Genomic DNA, 19,118 nt, shown 5'->3' on the forward strand with positions numbered 1-19,118 from the left:
TTACTTTTGGGGATTTAAAAAACACTTCAAATGAGACCATGTTGTGGTCTGAGTTTGCCAGTGGTTCTCTGACCTCTGTTTTAGTTATTCTGTCTTCGTTATTTGAAAAGACTAAATCAAGGCATGCCTCCCCTCTTTGTGCTACCCATTGGGTTTTCCCATTTTATATGGGGGAAGTTGAAATCCCCCATTAGTATGGCTTCTCCTTTGCTACACACATTTCTAATGTCATTGTATAACAGATTATTGTGTTCACCGTCTGAATCTGGCGGTCTATAGCATGCTCCTATTATTATGGCCTTTGAATTTTTGCCCATTATTCTGACCCATATTGATTCGGCTTTATTTTCTTTGTCCAGGTTTAACACCTGGGCTTCAAGACAGTTTCTTATGTATAGCGCTACCCCTCCTCCTCTTCTGTCCTGCCTGTCTTTCCTATACAGTGTATACCCACAAATATTATATTCGTCCCCATCACTCTCAGACAACCAAGTTTCAGTAAACCTATCACATGCTGCTGCCATGAAGGGATGCACCTGATAGGCAATGATGTTCAGATATCCTGTGGCATATCAACTTGCCCAATGTGTGCCATGAAAACACACCCCACACCTTCACCAACCTGCAATGTTGACACACGGCATGATGGATGTTCTCATGTGGTTTTCACCATACCTTAGTCCTCCCATCAGCATGAAACAGCAGTAACCGGGATTCCTCAGACCAGGCAATGTTTTTCCAATCCTCCAGTGTCCAGTGTTTTCGTTCCTTAGCCCACTGCAACTGCAGTTTCTTGTGTTTTGCTGAAAGAAGTGGAACTCTGGTAGGTCATCGGCTGCCATATGCCATTCGTGTAAAGGTACAACGAGTTGTGCATTCTTTTATGGGTCTTTCGGCACCAATGTTGTACTGGACTGTCAGCTGTCTAAACAAGTCCACCACTTGCTCTGAACATGTCTTGTCAGCCTCCTTTGGCCTATTTCATCAATGAGCCGTTTTCGACCACTGACCTGCCGCTGGCTGGATGTCCTTTGGGTGGTGGACCATCCTTGATACACACAGGAAACTGTTGAGCGTGAAAAACCCAGCAGCGTTGCAGTTCTTGACACACTCAAACTGGTGTGCATGGCACCTACTACTATACTCCCTTCAAAGGCACTTAAATCTTTTGTCTTGCCCATTTACCTTCTGAATGGCACACATACACAATCCATGTCTCAGTTGTGTCAAGGCTTAAAAATTCGTCTTTAACCTGTCTCCCCTAACCAGTTACATCAATAAGGGATCATAGCTTTCACCTGGATTCAGCTTGTCAGTTTATTTCATGGAAAGAGCAGGTGTTCTTAATGTTTTGTGTGTGTGTGTCTATATATATATATATATATATATATATATATATATATATATATATATATATATATATATATATATATATATATATATATGTTGTAGTTATATATATTTGGCCCGTCGACCGATTTTTCTATATATATATATATATATATATATATATATATTATTATATATATAGATTCTTTAACCCGGATATATTTTCTCTCAGTAATAAATAAACTACAGTAACACTAGGCCCTAATGCTCTTCTTTATTGTAAGTGAGTGTGAGAGTCTTTCAGACCAAATATTTTCCTTAAAACAAAACAAAAAAAGTAGGAAAATCTGTCTTTAGTTAAACCTTTCTTGTGAAGATCAAAAAGTACTGGAAAGCTGCATATGCATGTAGACATTCTGCCATTCCCACCTTATCCTATATATGAGAGAAAAACAGATGTAGATTTGACTACTTCCTGTATTTGACTGCTATTTTGAAAACACTATGCAAATAAGGACCCATAATTAAAACATAAACATTCTAATCAGGTTGTGTTTTGTCTGTGAGTAAGGAATATGCTCGATTTACATAAGATTACCCCCCCCCCCCCCAACTGATATAATATATTAGTGAAGCTATGCCCATTTTTTTATATGGTACATGTATGTCTTTCTATTATTTGTTGATGTAACAAGAGAGACAACAAAGTATAGTTGTTACAAGTCTTTTATTTTCAAGTAGCAGCAAACATTAACCCTCAAAATACACTAATACAAGTGCAGGTGTTTTAGATGTGTCTACACAGTATAGCTGTATATCATGCATATATTCATCTAAATACATGTATTCATCAAAAACAATGACCCCCATGTTAAATGTATTAATTAAACACAAAATTCATACAAATGAATGCAGATATCAAGCCCAGAATGGTCTGACTTCTTGCAGATTGGTCATTTACATTTTTGCATGTTTTATTTACGCAATTGCCAAGATGTCAACCTCTATTCAAAAACACAGTAATACAAAAATAAAGCATGGTAATATTTCAAAAGAACATCTTACATGAATACATACCCCATCTCCATATTGACTATATATATAATATATATATATATATATATATATATATATATATATATATATATATATATATATATATAAATTGGACGGTTAAATGGTGCCAATTGCCAAATGTAATGGTATTTACAGATTTTTGTATAATGTTAACAAGACAAAATTAGCCAGTAGGATCATATGTTGCTAGCTCTACATAACATTTCAAGCGGTGTTTGCAATGCCAGTGGGTTGGGTAATATTTAGTCTATGGAAGCAGTACAGAGAATTATATATATATATATAAACAACAATGTTGTTTTTAATGGAAAGTCATTGTAAACCATCCAATCCCAGATTCTTGTCATAAAGAATTATGTGAGCCATTGAATGTGTAAATCTGGCCAGCTTCATAACCCAGCTGCTTTAACAACAGAGCTACACAGCCAGCTGGCTGGACAAAGTGTTCCTGGATAAGTCTGTGAAAAAAAGCGAGAATAAATGAAAGTATGCATACCAGCATTTATCTTTACACCAAATACATAGTAGAAAGTAAATTGCATTTAAAAATGACAGTCAAATTACCCAATCTTATTTCATGCTGAGTGCAGAAGTGGTATACCAGCTGAGCTATTAGTAGTCATCATTTCAGTAGGTTATTCAGCTCCACATTCCTAGCATTAGTTCTGCATGTAGCTGGGGAACATGAACTGCTTGGTGATTTTCTTTTCTCCTCCAAACTGCATGATACATCATATAGCGCTGGGACCCGAATATGAAAGGAAACAAATTTACCAAGAATATTTGAAGCATAATTACATTTAAACAGGCATATGAGTTAATATTAAGCGAAAAAAAAATATATATATTTTTTTTCAGATTAAATTGTTTTGTTGATTTCTTTCTTTTTTTTTTTTAACATTAATCAATCATTAATAAGCACAAATATAAGTAGGTATGGAATGTACCCTAAATTGATGTTTACCACATATGAATTCAACAGAAAATATATTAGTTCATACATATTATATTTGAATAACTGACACTTATTATAAAGTGTAACCATAATATCTTTGGCATGGCATGGACCTCCTGTTTAAAGAACCGTACCCGTATATTTTTATATATATATATATATATATATATATATATATATATATATATATTATATATAATAGATATATAGATATATAGATTAACAAAGTTTAAGACTGTTTTATATTAAACATTTAAATTCTATATACCTGTCTGCCTTACTCCTAAGTAAAGTAAACAGTCAGCTATTAGCAAGGTCAGATAATGGGGTCAGGTCAATTGACCACTGTTGCTGTAAGTGCCTGCGTTGCTGATCCCTGAGTTACAGATTTTTAGGAAGTACATTATATCCTAATTATTAGGCAGCCCATGGGAACTCAGCTCTTTAAATGCCATAATAGGGCAGTTATGTATTCCTAACAACTAGTAACTAGAAATAGATTAAGCATTATTGTTACAGATGGTGATCCTCAGCATCTGTAATCTACATTCTGTTCATTTACACTAATGGACAATGCAGATACTAATCTTTCCACTGCCATTTATTGTAAGTTCTCGGAAATGAAAAAAAAAAAGTAAAGCCTATTCCTCCTTGAAACATATCTCCTACAGAGAATAACTACATTGCCCCTTTCCTTTGTGTGGTTCAGATAAATTTGGAAACAACCGCTACCTGTTCCAAGGAGAGTGCAAGGAAGCCTGCCCTCGGGGCTACTATCCCTCTGCAGAGAAGATCTGCCAGCAGTGTCCTGATAACTGTGAGGTGTGCGAGAGAGCTAATGAATGCTTAAAGTGTTCATCAGACTACTACCCATCTAATGGAAAATGCATAAAGCTGAATTGTGAAGAAGGTGGGTTCTCTGATATGTATCTGTAAAATGTTTCTGCGCCGCCAATTTAGAGAGACAGTGTAAAGCCAAATCTTATCAGGTACAACAGGCCTGCTCAAGCAAATGTATTCTTAGTAGTATTTTTGTATGGCCCCAGCTTAGCCAAAGGGAGGTTGGTATGTGGCTGCATGGGATGGGATATATAATCTGAAACCTGTTCTTTGAAGCCAGCCACCAAGCTCCAGTCTGTGGGCAACACATGAGTCCTCCATTGACCCAATACAAAACAAAGCAAAACCAAAAATAAATGACATGTGCATTTAAATAAACAAACAAACCAAAATAAAAATATTAAAGTTTAAACAAAGCAAAATAGAATATTTCACGATTTAGCAATGCACTTGCTGCTTTAGGTGGCAGATAAGCTTTAATTTAAAGCTTATTTTAGGACATACATTCTAAAGTGATAGAGTGCTAGGTATCTTATGAATGTTGCTTGCAAATCAAATGATCAACAAACTGGAATGATTCTTTACATTTATTCACAGATATGAATTTCAAAACTTGAACCTTTTATGTCAACATAGTTTAAACAAAACAGTTCTGTTCATTTTGCACATACATTCAAACTGTGTATAAAGCGTAAACATGCATCCATATTTGAGTTTTAACTCTACTCACACTATCTAATTAATGCACAATCAGCATGCATTAAAACAACAACACGTGATTGCCATTTAATTCTCAAAATGTGATCTCCATTACTTAGGTAGTGTGGATAGGATATTATATGATACCTTTAAATAGAAATTACAGAGCTGGAGACAAGAAAGAGTGCTAAAACACCAAGTACTCCTCAATCTGTTGATAAACTATGTTAAATTACCATGTTTCTGCCTAGTGGGGAAAAAAACATGTAGCACTCAATAAAAAAACAAGTGTAGAAAGAAAAGGAAAACATGACATCGACATGAGAGAAAAAGAGCAGTTTGCAAAGTTATCATTTTAATGGCATACATTCATAATTTGTATAATTATCTTTTGCCACAAAGTATATAGCAAAATGCCTGACAACACCCCCAACTGAACGTCGCTGACTTTGCCACTCTTTTGTCCCTAATTAAGCCAAGGCAAGCCCATCTGAAATCCTGGAAAGTTATGAACCATTTTTAGTATTTTAAAGCAAGTAATTTATGCGGTAGCTCACATAAATAATGTATTTGAAGCTTTGTAACATCTAGATTTTGTTTTTTGTTGTGCCAATTTATGGGCAAATACTTTATGAATACAGAATGGAGTACAGTAAATAGGAAAATGTAAGCTGTCACTTCTTTCTCTGTCTGTGCAGGTGAAGTTGAAGACCCAGAATATGAAGAATGCATGGAATGTGAGAAGGGATGCAAAAAGTGCTTGTTATGTAAGTCTCATATAATCACTTCTAAAGAATCTCCCACTGAACATTGACAACTTACAAAATCCCGGAGGACGACAATGGGCTGAATTCTGAAAGCTTATTTATTCCAAATCGTCATTACCACATTTTCTTCAAAAAGAAACATACCTAATAGTTACGAAACTAGATATAAACAACAATACTTTTAACGTAGGAACTTGTTAGCAGTCTTAAGTTGTTTATTTTTTGTTTCATAATTATAATGGTGTTTGTTTTCGTTTCAGACAAATGTTTTGCTAATGATGAACTGATATAAGTAAATAGCCACGAGAAAAAACCCTCTCAAAGTATATCATCTGAAAAAAAGGGGTTTGACAAACAAAACCTGTAGACCTTGACAATTTGGCATGAGGGGCAAAAATACCACAACAGATGAAATCAAATTTAAAAATCTTCTGCATTTCTACTGTACAGCTTAGCAGTAAATCCTGGAAACAGCTATCTGCAGGGTTTTTTTTTTAGTATAACTTTCATTTAAATGACATGCACTGAAAATAATGAAATGAGATTATCCCAACAAAACAAGTACCAACACCTCAACCTGGCACAAGCGCAAATATGAGCTCAAGCAGGGAAGATACGAATGGATATAATTGCAATGATACAGATAGAGCTGTGTCTGTCAGTCATCAAGGTATATTTGGATGAGGTTCTTGAATCTGGAAGTTATTGATAACATTTTTTTTTCACTGCCTCCCCTTTGTACAAAACCTGTTATCAGAAGTATTGTGTTTATGATGTTTCTACAACTCCAGTGAACAAACAGGTTGGGAGTTGACCAATGATGCACCAGGTATTGGTAGAAGGCATTGTAATACAGTGGCTCTCAAAAATATTCACCCCCCCCCTTGGACTTTTCCACATTTTATTGTGATAAATCTTCTACCTCGCGCTTACATTCTACTACCTACCTGAATTTCATCTATAAGCACAGCTCCAGCTGTGAACAAATAGAATAATTATTTAGCTGTCATCAGCAATGAAGGTTCTGTAAGCTCAGTACTGATGATGACACAAATGTGAGGCACTAAAAATTCTTATGAGAAAAACACCACCATCAAGGTCATCTGTTTGACAGTCATTTATCTGCAGTTTGAGAATAGCTTTCTTGCCAACTATCACATAATGAGCTACATTTAAAAAGTCGCAATTAAGCTTGCAAAAGACCTGATGAGTCACTCTTCTTTACAGTGATCGCTATTTAAACTGCATTGCTCTATTCTGTTTCTTGTTGCTGTCCAATCAAATGCAAGTAGGTTCATTTTATAACAAACAAACCATAAAGTATAAAGTTGTCCTTTAAAATGCTTCGGGTACCAGTTGATGTTATATCCTTCATCTTCCCTTCACCAGTCAGACAGAAATGATGGCTGTACCATGACAGCAAAACTAGGGAACTAGGACACATTTTTTTTTTGGTTTTGATTTAACTTTGTTTGCTGGTTACCCAGCTGATGTGCAGACTGACAGCATAGACAAAGCAGCTAGATCTATTAAGACATCAATTAATTGAGTGAATATAGCCCCAACAATGCTATATAGACCAAGCACACAATTCATTACATTTTCTGGAAGTCTTTACCCCCCTCCTCCCTCCTTTGCAACTATATCTCCCTTCTAGGGGTCAGGAAGGCAAGATCCTGGGCCAAACATTCTAATCATCCCACACTGAATCTGTCAAGGCTGTGTCTTGATCTCTGACTTCTTAAAGTAATTGCAGCTAACAAAACAGTTCCATAATATGTCTCAAATGTGCACTTTTAAAAAAAAACACCTGCTAACAAACATGTATTTTCATTTCAAAACATGACATCTGGCACCAAGTTAAAAACTGAGAATTGCCTTTAACAAAAATGAGTACCAGATATCATGTAAGATTATACCAAGTGTGCTACAACATGTTTCTTTTAAAACTGCTCATTTGAGACATGTGTAGCTAATGGAATTGCAAAACGGTTAAGATTTATGGAGTTAGTTACAGTTACTTTTAACCAACCTAACCAACTCTTCAGCCAGCTTCATTGCAATTGTAGCCAGGTAGAAATCAGCAGCTCTGGCCAGTCCATGTCTAGCAGGAAGACATCTTTTCAACAGCATGTTTATTTAAGCACTGGTGTTCAAACACTTCTCAGTACAGGTATCTAACATATACTTTCTAACCACAAGAGTGATGATAATAATGATGATAACACAGCGTTCATTACTGAAAGAAATGTTCTGCTTGAGAATGTAAAAAACGTAAGGAATGAAAGGAGGCCTCACACCCGTTGACAATGGAAGGATTTTCATTATAAATCACAATATGTTTGTGAAGGAGCCTGGAAGGCAGTGGAGGCATCACACATTCAAGTCCCAGTTAAAGTATAGTGAAAAAATAACAGGAATGTATAGCTAGCAGATGGGCAGCATGCTGGTGTCATATTATTCTCTATTGAACAAGCCACTGGACAACAACTTTTACACATTTCACTTTTTCCACCTGCTGATTTATTGATTTTTTTTTTCTTTTTAAATAGATGAGAAACTGTACATGTGTAATGCAACTTCTTGAAGACCTTAGACAGCTTAATAAAATGCTTGTTAATTTTGAAAAACGTATCACATAATTTGAGGCACAAGATATTTATATTTGTTCCAATTCAAAATGCAGACACAGAATGCAGGATGAGAGCGCCCCCTGGTGGTAGATTAGCTTCATTAAGCTCATGAGTGCTCTCTGAAAACACAGGAGACAAAGATATTATATAGCAAATGTAAATCATGCGCCCAATAGTTGTACAATATACAGTTTACTATACAATGTGAATTTCCTAAACACAGTGAACAATCCATAGGCAATGTATAATTATCTAACAGGTAAGGGCAAACAAATATATTTTCACATGTACTGTAGTGATCTGGCATCACAAAGGTCCCTTGGAAACGGGTTTCACAACATAAATGCACAGTAAATAAAAGCCTGCTCTATTTCTGTTCTCAGCTGTAGGTACAGAAAGTATACCACAATATGCCATTGTAAGTGTTAGAAATCTGCTGAAAGATCTAATAAAACATGAAGCCACAGTGAACCAGGGGTGTTACAGTATGTCAGTGGCCTACAAGTGCAGTTTCAGCTCTTTTATATGCTCTAAAGCCAGGAATATCTAAATGTGTAGGGATCCTGTGCCTTTGGCAGAAAATCATCCCTAGATATGAAGTTTCCTGATGCTTCATCATTTGAGACTGTACACTGTCAGTATCTTTCTCCGTTGCACCTTCAAACTCTTAATCCCCCTCAGTTTTCAAAACAAATAAGGGGGACTCATCAGAGAAAATGACTAAGCCTAGTTTGATCCAATCTTTGTATGTGCGACAAAAGTTCAGCCAATCTCTTGTTATTCTTGCTCAGAAGAGGCTTCTTAGCAGGCCTCTCTGACACCAGACCATTCTCCAAGAGGCGCCTTCTCACGGTGCGTGCAGATACCTTCACTCGAACGTCTTTCCATTGCCGCAGTAAGTGGACACCACCGGCCATCCTATCTCTCAATTTTGAACAGCATAGGTGCTGATCCTGGCGAGCAGGGCTGACTTTTGGGTGTCCAGACCTAAGGCAGCTTTACAGCTGCCAGTCTTCTTATATTTCTGGATGGTCCTGTTCCTGCTTTGGCTGGCATAACCTGGGTTGGCTATCTGACGTCTGCTAAAACTTTCCGTGTCAAGATGTATGGCGTCTTTTTGAGAATCATGTTTTTATGTTAGATTTTGAAATGGACAGATTCTTTCAATTTGTATCAGTTTAGTGTTTCAGTATGTGGAAAACTACAAAGCAGCATGTCATTTTAAATGTTAACGTAACATTATTTAGCAGGTTTCATTCGACTTTATGAAGCAAAATTAGATTAATCTAGGGTGATGAAAAACTTTTGGCCATAACTGTACTGTAAGTATTACCCAATAATTTTCCATATATTTCCCAGTTGTATAATACTGCTTTTTGTATAGCTAAACCAGCATTTTTTTCTGATGATTAGCTTATAAAAGTATGTACTTTTCTTCCTTCTAGCTGACCCGAGATCCTGTTTTTCCTGTAAAGACGGGTTTTACATGTAAGTTGATTTTTGTTTGCTAATTTTTTTGTAGAGTGAAAATAAACAGGATTTTGCAGCCTAAGTAGCATAATGCATGGGATTCCCTTTACTTTAATCTTTTCTGTTTGCTAAGTCATGCATGTGAAATTGCCTGAGTAGCAAATTAAGCCACTGCATCAGCTAAAACCACTCCACTGGGATGTACACAGGATACTTACCAAGCCTTCAACATAGTGCAGTGCTGTTAGATGAGTTTGCATGATGCCCACAAGCCAGTCTAATATCATTCGTTCTAAGGATTCATCTGTGGCCTGGCAACTCCTAGTGGAAAGATTTGTGCTTGTTTTTTGGGAAATGAGGAGAATCCAGGATATTGTTATTATGTTTCAGAGCACTGGCTTTGTACACAAAACCATACAGTATTGTGTTAATGAGTTATTTATAACACACCAATCTGAATCTGATATTATTCTGTAGTATTTCACTGCAGTTACATATATGGCTGACCCTTACTGGCAAGGTGACCTAATAGAACTAATTTCCAGGGATTTAAAACAAAAAGTTTCATTCAAATGTAAAAAATAAGGGCAGACAAACCTTAAACCAAACTGAGAAACAGCCAAATTGGATGCAACAGTGGCCTATTGACAAAGATTTACCTTATGCATTTCAAGTTTTTTTCGAGGTATGTTTTTAAAAATACTGTTTGAAATGCATGACTAGAATAGCGAATGAAAATAGTCTTTGTAAATAGGGTCCGTAGATTGGAATCAGATTAATCTTGACTCAGATTAAAACAGATTAAGAATAGTTTCATGCATGTAAAGGCCAATTGGACATAATACAATTATGAAGTAAATTAAAGAGTGAAAAATGGATTTATCTTAGCTTAGAATCTCCAGAAACAATAAGGGTTGTCCTCATCTAGAGCCTCCAGCTGGATGTTCTCGTGTTAAGTGACGTGAACTGACCCAACAATCCTCATGAACAGGAAACTGCCACATGGTGGTGGAGGTGAGGAAGTAAGTGAATGACTTCTTGCAGGTAACACTGAGCAGAACACATACTGGTAATAGCAAGGGTTGATTGTCTGGATGTCTTCTGGAACCCCAACAAGCAAATATGTACTTATAAGAGTTACTGTCCTTTAGGTTTAAAACAAGATGCTTTGAAAGGTGTCCTGAAAAGACGTATAATGATGACAAAACCATGGAGTGCAGAGAATGCCATAAGAATTGTGTGAGCTGTGATGAAAATCAGTGTTACTGGTGCGAGGAAGGCTGGTTCTTCTCAGGTAAGCAGAACTTTAACTCTCTTGTTCATTACCTGATGTGGTCTTGAACATTTAACTGATATATTTTAAAATATTTAGCAATTTGGAAAACTGGAATAAAATCTTAATCTTATTATTCTTTTTTTTTTTTTGGTGTTGGTAAGAGTACAATTATTGGATTTAATATACTGGATGAATCATTTTTATTTTATTGTCTGGACTTTTTTTTTTTTTTTTTTTTAAGAAAATGAATGTGTTGAAACATGTGACGCCGGTTTCTATGGTGACGAAGAAAGTCAGGAGTGTCAGCCTTGTCATCAGACCTGTAAAACCTGTGCAGGGCCTAACTTTGATGACTGTGAGTCTTGCCCTGACGATCAAGAGCTTGTAAATGGAAAGTGTGGAGACTTGATCAAATCTTGCCCAATTGGAAGCTTCTGGTCTGGTATGTTTTTATTTTATAAGAGTCTTTCATGATGGGAAAGAAGTCACTTGCATGGAAGGTGAGAGTCATAAGCACAGCTTGAGGCAGATGAATATACTTTCAGAGGAACAGAGAAGGTGGAGGAGTCTGGGGGGCTGCATTAGTGTTTTCAGACCATGGACATTTATCACCATAAAAAACAATCTGTGGATTGTACAGCCACAAATATGTGAATGGTAATAAGATCAATTACTGTATATTAAGACAATGAATTGGCAGATGTGTTACTTAAGTGACTGGTGCTACCTGGCTCTAAACAGATGTGTTTACATTGGGAAAGCATTCTTTTGAGTCAGCATTTGTATCACATAATGATACATTTCATTATACATTATACAGTTTGTCCCAAGTTTATTTATCAGTTTCATAAAATTAGTAAGAGGCTCTTGTCAATAATAAGTCTAGACAGTTTGCCACTCTAGTTTACAATTTAAAAAAAAACATCTGAGCCAGGGGTTTGCACATTCTCAGTTTTTTTTTTTTTTTTTTAAACTGAGAGACCCATCCTGCTCAGAACAAATCAGCAGTCAATCCAAATGTCCTTCCCCCAGTGAGGGCTGCATGGCATTTGGCCACACGTGAGTTAGCGAGGAAAATAAACTATAGGGTTACTTCACCTCACCACATTACAACTAGTCCTACTGACCAGGTACCCAACTAGTCCAAACAGACACCATGTTGGGTTCTCTGTGATTTAGTTGATTGTACTTGAGGTCTTGAGTGGATAAGGAGTGTGAATATACTTCTAATGTTGTTATATTTTTTATTTCTTAACAATTTTTTCAGCTTCTCGGAAATGTGAGAAGTGTGACCGCTTCTGTAAGACATGTACTACAGAACAAACATGTACTTCCTGTAAAACAGGTAAATAGCAAACTGTCTGACTAAATACTGACAGGTGAGTTGAATTGCAACTCCCACTGCAGTGTCAGAATGACAAGTATAAACTTCAGAAACATTTGCACATGGGATTTTAAATGAGATTGAGAGGGTTGTTGATTTGTTATAGTTTTATTTTACTTTCTCAAAAATGTTGTACTGTAGCATAACAACCTTAACCCACTGAGTGTAACTGGGGGGAAAAAAGTTAACTTTCATTTGATTGGGTCTGGCAACACTACCGATGTGATTACATTATGCACAGGAATCCTAAAAAGGGGAACACGCTAAACACAGCTATTTTAATTGATCTTTCTCTCTGCCGTCCTGTAGGAAGATATCTGACAGCACATCAATCCTGTGTTACCACTTGCCCGGAGAAAACCTTTGCTAACACAGAGAATGGAAAGTGTGAGGGCTGTGCGGAGGGATGTGCACAATGTTCCAAGAAGAACAACTGTCAGAAGTGTCTCAACATCCCAAAACACGCACTGTACTTACATGAGGGAAAATGTTTAAGCAAATGCCCAAGGTTAGATTTATTCAGCAATATTACAAATACATCTTGTTTTATTTAACAGTGAGAGGCTTTACCTACCATTTATATTGCTCTCTACCAAGCTCTGTTTACAAAGACTTAATCCTTGACACATATAAAGAAAATAAGTCTGTTTAATATTCATTAAGCTGTACTAACAGTGCTATTCAAGAGGCCTTTCACAGTCTAGAACAGAATATCAAACTGTATTTTATTCCAAAAAGCTAAAGGTCCAGATATTCGAAAGGTTTGTGCACTGTGCAGAGGGTTATGCGCGACTGAGCAAAATGTGCCATATTCTAAACTTCTTTTTGCACGCCATAATCCATTTTGCACTGTGCATAAATATAATGTATGCATAGCGCAATTTGGTGAGAGTGGCAGACAATTTGTGAGATCCTGCAATGTTCGAAATTATGGGCAAAGCACAAAACCAGTTTTGCGAGGCACACCATTTCTAAAACGCAAGCCTTAACTCCACACACATCACTGAAAAAAGTACAAAAACAAATAGATTTATATATATATATATATATATATATATATATATATATATATATATATATATATATATTTTTTTTTTTTAAGAATAGATAAGAAAGAAAATAGAAAGCTTTAAGCCTTAATTAACTAAGACTTTAAACATAAACCTCTAGTTCCACAGACCCTGATTAGCACTGACCTTGGACTACCTAATATTCGTTTAGGTAAACTTCCAAATGCTTGTAGTTTGTATTAGTTTGCATTAGTTTATAAAATGTGTACTGTAAACAAGGTTTTATTGAGAATTTGATTTAAAGGGAAATTTAAAAATAGCTACAAAGCACCAACTCCCTTAAAATACATGGTGGCCATAAATAAATAGATAAAATACATACAACCTTACCTTTATTTGTGTGCTAACAAAACCCGAAAATAACCCTAATCAGTGCTTTTTCTGCCGTGTTGCTTAATTCGCCCTGGCATTATTTTTTTAAAAAAATATTGAATATCGACTCATTTTTACCGCTGTTGCATTGTGCCTGTGTTTCAGATTCTCATTTTAGCCGTTGAAAAAAACTAAAAACCTACCGGTATAAATTAGTGGCAGTTAGTTACCAGTGCTATGTTCTGAATGCAGTTTATTCATATTCGCTTTGTAGTGCTGGCAGGATGCAGTCTGCTTGTTTCTCTCCCGGTCGACTGTATAATTATTAAAAGCGAACTCCACCACCGCAGGTACTTTTAGTGTCCTCTCCATGTTTTTTTTTTTTTTTCGTGTCTGTGACAAAACTCAAAAATCACTATTTTCCTCAGGATTTTCTGTAATCAGTGAACAGAAATCTGTCTTTGTTTCCCGCCTACACATTTTGATTCGGGGGCTCTCTGCTGCTTGTGACGTTATGATCACAGAACGGCGCTATAGACTAGAAAGGTGTTTTCTATTTCCTTAGCAATGGTCTTAACAAGCATGGTAGGAACTTGTTTATGTACAAAATGACAAGAAGGCTGTGTGTGTTAGAGAGGGGCTGTTACTTTTTTTATTTTATTTTTTAATACAAATTTAATGTGAAGGTGCCAATCATTTTGTCGTGAACAAAAATTTGAAATTGCTTAAGTGCTTTTGCTTATTAAGCTAACAGAAACATTTTAGTCTTTGTCATATTGAGTTGCTAGTACTCACTAAATGTTAATATTTAACATGCTTTCTTGAATACTATTATATTAAGTGTAGGGTCTCAATACTTTTGTCTGTGTCTGTAATACATTTTAATGTTAATAAATATAAGGTTTGTATGCAGGCACATAAGTTTAGATTCTGGTCCTGAATTAAGCAGGTAGGTAGGTGCTTGGATAGTACTGGGATGAGAGGCATCCAAGGAACAGCGGGTGCTGGTGGCTCATCAGGCATCCATTTCTCTTAAGAGGCAAAACTCAACATTGTTTTAGGTGGTTATGCCCTGTTACAGATTCACTATTTTAGAGAATTTAGACTATTCTGACCTGGCCATATCTCTCTAGCTGTTTTTGACCTCTAATCATCCATTAACCTATTAATATTGTAAATTAACTCCTTTGCTTTCACCAGTGGATATTTTGAAGATGTAGAAACCTGCACAAAGTGTAGCCCAGAATGCAAAACATGCAAAGATGATTTCACAAGCTGCCAGGCTTGTCATCAGCATTATGTGCTTTACCAAAACCGCTGCATGACAACCTGCCCTGACGAGTATTTTTCAGAGGACGGGCACTGCAAGCGCTGCACTCCAGACTGCAAGAAGTGTGATGAGCAGGGCATCTGCAGAGGTAAGCTTTCATGTCACAAGCATGTCATGTCCATTAAAAATATACTTATGGTTTAAGTCAAATCAAAAACATGAATGAAGATGTATATTGATACATCACAATCTCTATAAACTGTTCTGATTATTCCTGGTTTTAAAAAAAAGTTTAAAAATAGGTGACCTCCTAACATGAAGGCAGCTTAATGAGGCTATTGTGTACCATCTACTGTCAGAAAAACAATGTTTTATTTTATTATGAATGGAAAGCCACATTGAAGTGTAAATTGCCCACACACAGTATGATGCTGGGGGTTTTAATATATGCTCATTTGTTATTCTTCTGTGGGTCTTTGTCTGGTCTAGTAGTTGCGGTCATCTTATGCTCCTATGCTGTTCATGGCAAGCAACAAGTAAATGAGTGAACAAATAAATCAATGAATGAATGCCTGTAACATTTCATGCAGTGACCAACAGTGGATGGTTTTTCAAAGCCAGACAGATATAAATATCATTATAATTAATAATAATGTGAACAAGGTGAGCTACTTGTTCTTTTTTTGTTTATGGAATAATTTTGGCAAATAAATATGTATCCCAGGAGGTCTGAGATAATCAGTACATCTGATGATGCAGAATCCCACTGAGCAAGTCTATAAAAGATGGCATTGGCAAATAAGCAGAGTGACATTAAACAAAAAGGCACTAACAGAATGTGTAACATTAAGGAGCAAATTGACTTATTTATTGCACAGGTGTGTGAAACTCAAGGGTGGAATTAAAATAGCAGCGCTGTGTGACATGAGAAAGGTGATAGAGACAGAAGACCATCATTAGCAGGGCATCTATGTGCCATTAGAACCGGCAGACGTAATGTTGGGGATAATTAGTCCAAATAGTCCAAGTAGTCCAAATACATGGTTTTGTTTGAGAAAAAAAGGCTTTTTGTGTAGTGTATGTAGTTTACAAATTTAAACTTGTTTTCCTTGCAGAGTGCAACAACCACTTCTTCCTCCATCTTCAAGTCTGTGTTGATAAGTGCCCTGTAAATTTTTATGAAGACGCTCGGTCGCAAACTTGCAGCCGCTGCCACTCTGACTGTGCAGAATGTGACGGCCCCGATCCTGATGATTGTGTCAGTTGTGCTGATTCCAGGGCAGCGCTGTACAGAGGACAGTGTTTCCAGGAATGCCCTGACAACACCTACCATGACATTGACACTGGCGATTGTCAGGGTATGGAAAAAGCATGCTCAATACTAATGCACATCTACACTCATCTATGACTATAACCAAACAAACAAAAGCATCTTAAAGCACATGCATACAAATATATTGCGGTTGATTGAGGGTAATGTTGCGGCGCTCATGTATAGTTAGCAGCTTTTAATAAAGTCTGTTGTAACGATCTATGTATCAAAATGGACACTAGGAGTGCACTAAGGCTGTGCATTTCTTCCTCCATGAAGAAGTGAGTTTGTAAGATATTTTCAACTGCAAATATTTGGAAAAAAAAAAAAAAACTTGTGGGAAAGTAATAGTGCACCCTAGTGGTCAGTTTTTACATTCATCATTACAGAAAGAGCTTAGGCTTTTTCAAAGCATGGTAAATTATGCTGGCAACTGTATTAAATGTACCAAACAGTCACACATGATGATTAAAACATTATATACTCAGATGATAAACAGATACAAAAAATGTATAGTGTTACCACAATTGAATCAGTTGTTTGCTATTTTAACTAATTTCTTTGTGCATTTCTTGCAGATTGTGATAGAACTTGTCAGACCTGTAAGGGTTCCTCTTCAACTGACTGCATTACATGCATCGAAGGGATGGTGAAGAATAAGCAGGGGCATTGCGTCACTCACTGGGACTGTCCCCTGAGCTCCTACCAGGACAAGAGGGGAGCCTGCAGGCATTGTCACAAGTCCTGTCACCTGTGCACTGGACCTACACATCACGAGTGTCTCAGCTGTACAGAGAGTCATTATCTACTGAGTGAGTCGTCACCTACTGTACATACAAGTACATTATCAATAATAATAATAATAATAATAATGAAAAGCATTATTATAAAGTTAATTGAATAAAATACATTTTTATGTCTACAAGGCAGATCATTGTTACCAGGGGGTAGTAGAGGTGTTTGTAAAATTGAACTTTTACTGCATGCTATTCATCGCATGAACACATAACTACACTCACTCCCATCTCAAAATCAGCATGCATAACTTAAGTCTTTACAAACACACTTCTAGATCTGATGTTCACAGTGCTAGGAATTGTCTGGTTTGCAGACACATATTCGAAACATCAGAACTTCCACTTCCAATCAGGAAGTTCCAATGCAGAGTGCTATCAAAAGGTGCAACTTTTAAATACTGTAGAATGTCTAGGTAAATATAGAAAAGGTAAATAAGCCTATACCTCCCCAACGCTGTCAACAAGACTACAGGTCCTCAAATCACAGTTATATTGTGTAACTGATGTCCTGGCCTAAATTATAATTTACTGCTTCAGTTCCTCACCCCAGCTTGGGGTTTTCACTGGTTGGCATTTATTGCTTACAGTATATAAAACGTACATAGTTTACCTGATGCCTATGCTGGTCAGGAGGGTAAAAACTATTTTTGTCTAAAAGACAGAAATTCTAACAATATATTGAGGTAATACAACTACAGCCCTAAGGTTGTCTCTGATTTCTCTTAATTGTTAATTGTAACTGCTGTGTCTTCAGATAGTACCTGTCTTGATCAGTGTCCTGATGGATACTACAAAGATGAAGATGGGTGGCGCTGTGTTCCTTGTCACAGTTCTTGTGGGACTTGCAGTGGACAGTATGAGTGCTCTAGGAGCTGTGATACAGGGTAACTACATTCAGTACATGTACAGCTATGGCCAAAAGTTTTGCATCACCCTATAGAATTAACTTATTTTAATTTATAAACTCAAATGAAACCTGCTGAATGTCAACATATTGAATTGCACACCGTTTTGTGGGTTTCCATTTAAACAAAACATTTGAAAATGTGACATTTTGAAATCCAACACGAAATACTGTACTACTATTATGGCTTTCAGTAGACTTTTGTAGTTATTATTTTGCAGTTTCTTTTACATGTTAAATAAAAGATCTAAATTCTGTTCATATAGATTTTTTTTTTTTTAATTGTGTCTCAATCCTACAATTCTAGGTGATGCTAAACTTTTGTGTGTGTGTGTGTGTGTGTGTGTGTGTGTGTGTGTGTGTGTGTGTGTGTGTGTGTGTGTGTGTGTGGTGTGTGTGTGTGTGTGTGTGGTGTGTGTGTGTGTGTGTGTGTGTGTGTGTGTGTGTGTGTGTGTGTGTGTGTGTGTGTGTGTGTGTGTGTGTGTGTATTTTATATATATTCATTCTTAGTTAGATGCATTAACTATTAACTTAGTTAATAGGGATGGAAATAGTAAACGTTTAAACATATAAACTCTAAAGAAGTGGTTAAACATTTAATAATATACTAGACGTATAACCGGTCACGTGACATGTTTTTTTATGCGTTAATTTTAGTTATTTATCATCAGTATTCCGTCACGTATCAGACTGCTCTGGTGCCACAGTAAGGATGGAAATTATAAAAAGGAAGGGGTTTGGCAATTGCCTCCAAGTAGATTTTCTAATTGGTGCAACAGAAAGATTGACACTGGGGTGGGTTTTATTCTCGGTCGATCTGGCGCTTCATTGGTGCACCGTGTGTGTTTATGCCTATAACAGGCGTGGTATTGTATCAATTCCACAGTGGGGTAATAAAGTTAATGACAAGCGTTTTTTTAATAAGTTTGTTCTATATTTAAAATGGCTCTCTAAAGAAAGAGGGTTTTTTAGGGTTTTTTAGGGGTTTTAACCTTTACTCTGCATTCCCCCCCACCCCCTTAC

At 36.5% G+C, this 19,118-nt stretch overlaps 1 protein-coding gene across 1 annotated transcript in view; it reads left to right on the top strand.

Annotated features, from left to right (window-relative positions):
- The window catches only part of LOC121299199 (proprotein convertase subtilisin/kexin type 5-like), a 168,205-nt gene that overhangs the window by 141,983 nt on the left and 7,104 nt on the right, over positions 1 to 19,118 (top strand). The window contains exons 23-33 of the mRNA XM_041226833.1: positions 4,071 to 4,271; positions 5,599 to 5,667; positions 9,746 to 9,788; positions 10,922 to 11,064; positions 11,288 to 11,488; positions 12,314 to 12,391; positions 12,740 to 12,938; positions 15,013 to 15,230; positions 16,198 to 16,440; positions 16,973 to 17,206; positions 17,946 to 18,075. Coding sequence (XP_041082767.1) covers positions 4,071 to 4,271; positions 5,599 to 5,667; positions 9,746 to 9,788; positions 10,922 to 11,064; positions 11,288 to 11,488; positions 12,314 to 12,391; positions 12,740 to 12,938; positions 15,013 to 15,230; positions 16,198 to 16,440; positions 16,973 to 17,206; positions 17,946 to 18,075 — 1,759 coding nt within the window. The remainder of the gene's footprint in view (positions 1 to 4,070; positions 4,272 to 5,598; positions 5,668 to 9,745; positions 9,789 to 10,921; positions 11,065 to 11,287; positions 11,489 to 12,313; positions 12,392 to 12,739; positions 12,939 to 15,012; positions 15,231 to 16,197; positions 16,441 to 16,972; positions 17,207 to 17,945; positions 18,076 to 19,118) is intronic.

The sequence above is a fragment of the Polyodon spathula genome, chromosome 2 (genome assembly GCF_017654505.1).
Source record: "Polyodon spathula isolate WHYD16114869_AA chromosome 2, ASM1765450v1, whole genome shotgun sequence".
Taxonomy (NCBI): Eukaryota; Metazoa; Chordata; class Actinopteri; order Acipenseriformes; family Polyodontidae; genus Polyodon; species Polyodon spathula.